Here is a 9,529-nt window from a genome sequence, read left to right on the forward strand (position 1 = left end):
AAATTCTTCAAGGCGATGCTACTGTCTAAAATACAAACAATAAAATGATAACCATATTTTTTTTCACTCAAAATACGTTCACACAACACGTAATTTAGAAAAGGAAACAAGACAAAGAAATATATTTTTTTAAATATTTTTATGACGAAATAAGTGAAATTTAAATGAATTCAGTATTTTTGAGATGAAATCACATTGTGTTATTTATGTTCAGACAATTCGGCAAATCTTATATCACATTTCAACTGAAGGAGATGAAAAAAAAAAGAATAAAATCAGCTGAAATGGAAAAAATATGGGGGACCATGTACATTGTTTTACCTTTATTCTGTTTGTACAAAATCATAAAAACTGCTTAATCCACACTTGTATTAGAAGTGTATAGAGTCAGATTACATAAGAAATAAGAATAACACAAAAGAATGAGAAATATGTCATGAACTTTACTACATTACAGCTTCAATGCTTGTGTGTCAAACTATAGCTTCATCAGAGCTTCAAAGGGTGATACACAAGCATTTAACTATGAGTGGATTGCATCTTACAGCAGAAACAGCCATACGCTGATGAAGTTCATGACAGAATTTCTTATTCTTTTGTGTCATTCTAATATATATATAATATATACATACATACACAGGGTGTGGTGAATAAACTGTCGTCTAAATTATGCAAAAATGAAAATAACACTAACATCTCATTGTAACAGATATATTTACCAAAATTACATAAAAATATCTTGAAATACTGAAGAGTAAATTTATTCAATAAAATCGCCATTGGCTTCAACCACAGCCTTCAGACGACTTTGGAATTTCCTGCAACTCTTCTGGACGGTCTCCTTGTTTAAGTTGGTGAATGCTGCCATAATCCTTGCCTTCAGTTCATCTTGGAGTTACAAGGAGTTTTGTTGGTCTCTCATTCAACTGCACCCCACACATAATTAAGGGGATGCAGTCTGGAAAGTTAGGTGGCCAGATGTTAAGGGTGATGTGGTTGCAGAAAGTGTTTGAGTCATGACTGGCTTCTCCTGCTTGTATGGCATGGTGCAGAGTCCTGTTGCCAAACATAGGGTCTTCCAACAGTCAACCTCTTAACCCAGGGCAACACTACCTCCTCCAGGCATTTGATGTAGGCCTCTGTGTTGAGCCTGAGGCCATGCGGAAAGACAAATAGAGGTAATAATGTCGCCATCACTACTAATCACTCCAAATGCCATGATGTTGACAATGTTTGATTTTTATCGCTCTCAGTACATGTCCTCACATTGACACCCAAACACTCTGAAATGTTCATATTGGAGCTTCCTGTGCAAAAGCCAAGCAGTACAGCATGTCGTTTCCAAATTTCTGGCAGAGTGAATTGCATCACAGTGCTGTTTTTCTCATAGACAGTGCCCAATTGACCCTACTATACTGTGTAGTTGACAAAATAAAAAAAGCACATGCACGAAATTAAAAATATAAAATGACGACAATTTACCCATCACACCCTGTATGTATGAGTGTGTGTGTATATATATATATATATATATAATATATATATATATATATATATATATATATATATACATATACATACATATACATATATATAATTTTGCTTTGGCATAGTGACCAATATACATACACTTCAGAACAAGCATCAATAGAATACAGAGCAGAAATAAGAAATTACAATCAAAGGAATAAGAAATTATGTCATGAATTTCATTAGCTTACAACTGTTTCTGCTATAAGATGTAATCCACTCATAGTTGAATGCTTGTGTGTCAATCTATACAGCTTCATCAGAGCTTCAAAGGGTCATACACATGCATTCAACTATGAGTGGATTACATCTTGTAGCAGGAAAAGAGCTGTAAGCTAATGAAATTCAAGACATAATTTCTCATTCTTTTGTCATTCTAATTACTTATATATATATATGTGTGTGTATGTATGTATGTATATGTATATAAGTAAATATTTAAGTGTGGGGTATGTTTCTAATAGTAAGCCGATGAAGCACATTCACTGCATATGCTCACCTGACAGATCATCCACGGTATTTACACAATTGTTGCTGGATCTACCTCGGGAATTCCTCAGTGAGTATATAATAAATGATAGAGATGGTAAATGGAATATACAAGAAACTTTATTGCTAACAACGATCATTTCAACTCATCTTGCATCGATCTCTTGCAGGAGGGAAACTGTGCAACTGGTTGTGGTACATCCCTCAGTGCAGACGCATCTCATTAGGGGTTATAAGGGGTATCTCTAAATAAACTCTGTTTTGTTCAGTTTTAAATCTAGCATGTTGTTAGTGATTGTATGTTTAAGCTGTTGGGCAGCAATGGCAAAGAACAGATTCCATTGTGACCTTAGAGACAAAGACAGGGAGTAATTAAGAAAAATAAAACACACAATAAAATAAAACATTATGTGCATCAGTACCCAAATATAGTTACTTCCAGACCCACACTTACAATCGTGTATACACACACATATATACTCTCTATCATATGCATAGTTAAGTAGATGCCATTAAACTCTTTGATAAATGTCCTACCCATTCTTGTATCTCACTGTGATCCAAGGCATCAGTAGTTCCGGAGTTTTAGTTGGCCGTAAATCTTTTAGTGACTATGGTACTCATAGTCACTAAATATCACAACATGCACTTACATGTGCATATACACAAAAATGCATATCATTATCGTTTAACGTCCACCTTGCATACAAGTATGGGTTGGAGGACTTGACAGGAGTCGACCAAGCAGAAGGCTACCCCAGGCTACTGTGTCTGTTTTGGCCGGGGTTTTACAGCTTAATGACCTTCCTAACACCAACCACATGAGTGATTTTTATGTAAGATCAGTTTTGGCATAAGTTTTGCAGCTGGATGCCCTTCCAAACACCAACCACTTTACAGCAGGGTACAACAAGTAACTTAAAAAAAAAGGAAATTTGAGAGGAGAGGGGAATTGGAGGAGGGGATCTTATGTCAGATGATGAAAGGTTAGAGTAAGACAAAGACAGAAAAAGGTGTCTTGCTATAGAGGAATATATATGTGTGTATGTGCAAAACAGAGTTTATTTAATGAGATATCCTCTATAACATCACCTGACAAGATGCATCTGCACCAAGGATGCACCACAACCAGTCGTACAGTATCCCACCCATTAAGGATCGATATAGGATGGGTTGAATGAATTTTTGTGAGTTTCTCATATATTCCATTTTCCGTCTATCATTTGTTTTATATACACACACTTATACATACATATATATATATATTCAAGAGAAAACCAAGCTTGGTTTATCGGCTAGTAATCAGATACAAGCAACTCAGTGTACTGGAAATTGGAGTTCTTCAGTTATAAAAAGAATACTCTACATTTGTATTGTGTCCTGTACAATATCACTTCTGGTGAATCAACAGATACACACACACGCGCACACACACACACACACACATATACATGCATATATGTACATAAAAATATATACATATATCATAAAATATATATACATATATCATAATATATATACATATATCATAATACCTTCAAATAAACATAAATATGTACATATTATAAATAAAATTTCTTTACAGCAAATAATAACCTTTAACTCCTTGACAACTATTTCATACAATGTGATAGACTTGCTCATATATTGTCTCTAACAAAAATAAGAAATTATCATCTTGTTGGAGATGAAGCAATTCCTCAGAAGCAATCAGGTGAGTTTTGTCTGGCAGTAGTTCTTTAATATCACCATCTGAAAGAATAAATTGAAAATAAGCAGAAGGAAATAGGAGAAGGTTAATGGGTTTAGTGCATCAGTGTGTGTGTGCTTGTGTAATAGGTGTATACACATATTTCAAGAGTTATTGCTGTTTCATCAGCATTACATCCAACCCATCCATGCCTTGTGAGTGTACTTGGTAGACAGAAACTTAAATCAAACCATCATACATGTGTGTGTGTTTAGGTGTGAGAGTATGTACATTTGTGTTTCCTTGTCTTTACATCACATGATAGTTGTAAAATGATTGTCACTGTCATATAAGCAGTGTCATTCATCTCCAATATTCAGCAACATCATGTTTGGACATAGAAACAGGTAAGGGTTAGCAACAGGAAGGGCATCTGGCTGTAGGAAATCTGCCTAAAAAAAATTCCAGGTGACCATGGAAAAGTGGATGTTAAAAAATGGCATTAATAAGAGTTACATATATATTATAAAAAAAGTGTTGATTTAGCCCTATGCAGTTTAAAGTTTCGTAGGATACTCACAGGAACCTAGCTTGTTGGGCTAAGACGGCCGAATCTAGATTCCTCTGAAGACTGACCCTATGAAACAAGAGTTCAAATCAAGCTGTTTTAAATAATAATAATAATCAAGGATCAACTCCTGATAGACAAAACTGTACTTAGAGACTGCAAGAGGAGGAAAAGTAACTTAGCCATGTCATGGATCAACTATCGTAAGGCGTACAATATGATTCCACATTCCTGGATTATGGAGTGTATGAACCTATATGGTATTGCATCGAATGTTGAGCAATTGCTTGAAAAAAGTATGGGGAATTGGAGGACGGACCTGACAGCATACGGAAGAAGTTTAGGGACAGTAGAAATTAGGACGGGCATCTTCTAAGGGGACTGCCTGTCCCCACTAATCTTTGTACTGTGCTTGATACCACTAACACTGATTCTGAAGAAAGCAAAAGCTGACTATGTATTCAAAAGCCACCAACAAAAAGTCAACCATTTGTTATTCATGGACGACCTCAAACTTTATGGTAGAGATGAAGCCCAAGTCAGATCCCTCGTTGATACAGTGTATACCTTCAGTGCTGATGAAGAGTTTGGACTGAGAAAGTGTGGTGTGTTAGTCTTGAAAAGAGGTAAAATCAAATGCATGGACGGGCTAATGATACCACCGGAGAAGGTAATGAAGCAGATAGAAGAGACAGGCTATAAGTACTTGGGGATTTTGGAAATGAATAAATTGATGGAGAAAGAAATGACAGAAAAATTTAAGGTGGAGTACTTGCGCAGACTGAGACTGATACCTAAGTCGAAATTAAATGGATGGAATAAGATTGAAGCTATCAACACCTAGGCGGTTTCGCTCCTTAGATATGGAGCAGCAGTAATCGCATGGACAGTAGACGAACAGCTTAGACAGAAAGACAAGGAAGTTACTAACTAGATGTGGGTCACTCCATCCAAATAGTGACACAGAGAGACTGTATGTACCAAGAAAAAGAGGGGTACGAGGACTTATTGGATGTAAATACAGCATTAGAGCAAAAAATAACATAGGATGGTATGTAAAAAATGCTACAGAATCACTATTATTTGAAGTAAGAAGAGGCGTAGGAGTGGCTGTGCGGTAAGTAGCTTGCTTACCAACCACATGGTTCCGGGTTCAGTCCCACTGCATGGTACCTTGGGCAAGTGTCTCTACTATAGCCTCAGGCCAACCAAAGCCTTTGAGTGGATTTGGTAGACGGAAACTGAAAGAAACCTGTCGTATATATGTGTGTGTGTGTGTGTGTGTATGTTTGAGTATCTGTGTTTGTACCCCCCAACATCGCTTGAAATTTGATGCTGGTGTGTTTACATCTCCGTATTCTAATGGTTCAGCAAAAGAGACTGATTGAATAAGTATCTAGGCTTACAAAGAATAAGTCCTGGAGTCGATTTGCTCGACTAAAGGCAGTGCTCCAGCATGGCCACAGTCAAATGACTGAAACAAGTAAAAAAGTGTCAGGCTTGTGTAGGATGAAAGATTGCAAAGATAAAGCACTATACAAGATATTGAAAATGAATGAAACTGAAAATAGGTGGGTAAAGAAAAGAATGCATGGTCAATTTCAGAGGGATGTTGAAGATAAGACAGAAAAAAAGATGGCTGTGGATGACTAATAGTGATTTAAAACTGGAAACAGAGGCTCTAATCTGTGCTGCCCAAAAGCAAGCACTAAGAACAAACTATGTAAAATGCAGAGTAGTCAACACAGAAGAAAGTGATAAGTGCAGAATCTGTGGACAAAACGGTGAAATCGTATGGCATATTACCAGCCAATGTACGCCACTAGCCATGAAGGAATATAAGAGACACTACGACAATATAGCCAGGCTTGACCATGGGTCACTTTGCAACAAGTATGGACTTGACAGAGCAAAAAATTGGTATGACCACAAACCTGAAGGCATCGTCGAAAATAGTAATATGAAGATCCTATGGGATTTTATGATTCAGTGTGACCATGAGATAGAGAATAAGAAGCCGGACATAGTCTTAATTGAGAAAGAAAACAAACTATGCTGGATCATAGACATAGCATACCCAGCTGACAACAAGGTATGCGACAAGGAAGAAAGAAAAGTTGAGAGATATGACAGGTTAGCTTGGGAAGTTAATCAGTTGTGGTTGATGAAAAAGGTAGCAGTAATACCAATAACTGTCGGAGCCCTGGGAAGAGTGAGTAAAAATCTTGAGAAGTACGTGGAACAAATAGGGGCTGCAATAAAGGTGGAACACTTGCAGAAAACAGCACTGCTTGGAACCACTCGAATACTCTGGTAGGTGCTCGAAAAATAAGAGCAGTTATCTTAGTTCACTGGGAGTGAACAGCTAACACTGTAGTACATCTCTGCGTTAGAGGCTGTGCAAAGGCAATAATAATAATAATAATAATAAATGCCCTAATGCAGTACCAGGCATTGGCTCTCCTGACTTCTGATCTTAATTGACTGGAAGTGTTACCATACATATTTTGTCTTGATATAAAAGATGGACTACTGCAAATATTCTACTCAATACCACAGATTTGCTTGTCAGATATTTGAGCGTAACCAGTTGGGGATGTCCCTTATGGCTGACAATATGTGCATCTCTGATCACAAGCAGTAGTGGGGGAGTATCACAGCCATGTTTTGAAAGGAATTCTTTGGGGTTTGAATAAATTCACCTCTGGAAGCATGGGGATTTGTTCATCATTCTTAACCCTTATTCAGAGACCTTTTGAGTGGGATAGGGCTACTCGACCTGAAGAAAATTCTAAGTGGGCCCTACCTGCAAGGTTATGTGTTGTTTACTTTGATATGAGATCACCATGTCATGAACATATGGTTGTGATGCATATGCCTGGTGTACCCTTATCAGACAAGTAGTCATAATGGGTATACTGGGTTTCATATATTTTACTTGTGTCATTTTGATTACATGCAGTGTTCTCTCACTCAATAATAATAATATATATTACTCACTTTGTTTAATGATCAAGGAGATTATTTTGTAGAATAGCTTCGATGTGCAATCTTCTAGAGGATCATCGGATCGTCTTGCCCAACTGTAAAAATACACAGGAAAAGGTCTTTGAATGAATGTAAATGTGAAAAGGAGATATACAAATAGATATACAAGATACAGTGATAAAAAGCTGAGCTGAGAAGACAAAAACTATGACATGATGGAGGGAATGGATGGGTGGGTACAGAAGTAATACATAATTATATATATATATATATATATATATATATATATATATATATATATATTATATATATATATATATATTATATATATTGTATATATATTACATATATAATAATAATAATAAGATTAAGGAGTATAACTCCAAACTTACAGGGAAAAATTCAATTTAGTAGTTAATCAAATTTCACAATATAAATATATAATATATATAAATTGGAGAAAACCCACTATTATGCGATTCAAACAATGATAGACATAAACCAAATCATATATAAAAAATAAAATATATTTAAAACATATAACTAGATCACAAAAAGTACAAAAATGAATAAACAATATATAAGTAAAAAGACTATGTACATTTCATGGCTATAATTTAAATTCGAATTACAATTAAATTTAAAATTATAGTCACTCCTCAGGTCAACAATAACAAATTGTTATTGAATTGTTTTTCAATTAAATTTAAATTTAAATGTAATTCGTTGACTAGGGCATTAAGTCTCACTTAGTAGCAGCATCTGACAGCACTGCCCTACTCGATAATAAAGGTGGCTAGCAGTGAAAAGGAGACAACACAACAGACACAACTTGATAAAAAATTATATATATATTCAACTCACTTGTTTCTCAAAATTGATTGAGCCCATATATGGTAAAAGAGTGCCTGGCAGTCGATATCAGCTTCTTTCTAGAATTGATGAAATAAGAAAAATAAAGTTATTGGAGAGTCGGTTTTGATTCAATTTATTTGTAAAGAAAAACTATAGACAACATATTAAGAAATGAAGTAGCTGAGAACAATCTGAATGTATAATATGAATGCAAGAAAAAAAAAAGACTGAATGCAGATGTATTCAGAAAACTGTTGGATATATTAGCTGCATTAGTAGGTGAAAACAATCAGAGAAGTGACAGTAGAATTTTGGACATTTGGTAGGTGAAGGCATGGCTGTGTGGCAAGAAGTTTGCTTTCCAACCACATGGTATCAGGTTCAGTTCCACAACAAGGCACCTTAGGCAAGTGTCTTCTACTACAGTCTCCGGCTGACCAAAGCCTTGTGAGTGGATCTGATACATAGAAACTGAAAGAAGCTCATTGTACATGTATAATTGTGCATGTGTCAGGGAACATATGTTTGTCTCTCCTTGTCTTGACATTGCCTGATAGTTGTAAAATGACTGTCATTATCATACAAGCAGTGCCATTCACATTCTGCAAGAATATGTTTGGCCTTTGGGAAATATTACCTTGCTTGGAAACAGGTGGAGTTAGCAACAGGAAGAGCATCTGTCTGTAGAAAACTTGCCTCAATAAACTCTGCCCAATCCTTGCATGCATGGAAGAGTTAGCATTAAAATGAAATGATGACTATGATAATGATGGTAATGATCTATGGTGTGTATACAGAGTAAAAAGTTTCATAAATTGGTATCTGATAGTCACTAAGTCATATTACACTCACCCCAAGTCACCATTGATTGAGCAAATCTATGACCCAAGCAATTCCAGTCATGACCAAAACAATGGTGCTGGTACCATGTAAAAAGCACCCAGAACACTCCGTAAAGAGGTTGATGTTAGGAAAGGCATCCAACTGTAGAAACCATGCCAAAACAGATAACAATGGAACCTAGTGCAGCCCACACCCTTACCAGCCCCTGTCAAACTGTTAAACCCATGCCAGCATGGAAAAAGACAGATGATAATGATGTATATCAGGGAGTACATTTGTTCAAGGGAGTCCTTCATATTTAGATGGTAATGAGTATTGTCTGATATTTCTAACAGCTCACATAACAACAGAGCAGGCATGAGCAACATTTCTCAACTTGGTTCATCGTCAGGTGAGCTGCACTTCTAAAGATAAGTTATGGTAATTTTTTTCATTAGGCATGCCATTCAGAAAGTCCCATGGGCCGTAGGTTGCCCATGACTGACAGAGAGTTTCCTTCGCTGACTTATCAAGATGATGTAGAATGATGTGGTTTTAACAAAACCCATGTGTTAACACTACATGAA

At 36.1% G+C, this 9,529-nt stretch overlaps 1 protein-coding gene across 1 annotated transcript in view; it reads right to left on the bottom strand.

The window, feature by feature from the left end:
* Positions 1–3,016: 3,016 nt before the first annotated feature.
* Positions 3,017–9,529, bottom strand: part of LOC115215709 (nuclear pore complex protein Nup133) — a 56,159-nt gene continuing 49,646 nt past the window's right edge. Inside the window, exons 32-34 of the mRNA XM_029785002.2 lie at positions 8,130–8,197; positions 7,278–7,360; positions 3,017–3,771 (exon numbers count right to left, since the gene is read on the bottom strand). Of these exons, the coding sequence (XP_029640862.1) occupies positions 3,638–3,771; positions 7,278–7,360; positions 8,130–8,197 (285 nt within the window). The 3' untranslated portion in view covers positions 3,017–3,637. The remainder of the gene's footprint in view (positions 3,772–7,277; positions 7,361–8,129; positions 8,198–9,529) is intronic.

Source organism: Octopus sinensis, linkage group LG9 (assembly GCF_006345805.1).
Source record: "Octopus sinensis linkage group LG9, ASM634580v1, whole genome shotgun sequence".
In the NCBI taxonomy this organism is placed as follows: Eukaryota; Metazoa; Mollusca; class Cephalopoda; order Octopoda; family Octopodidae; genus Octopus; species Octopus sinensis.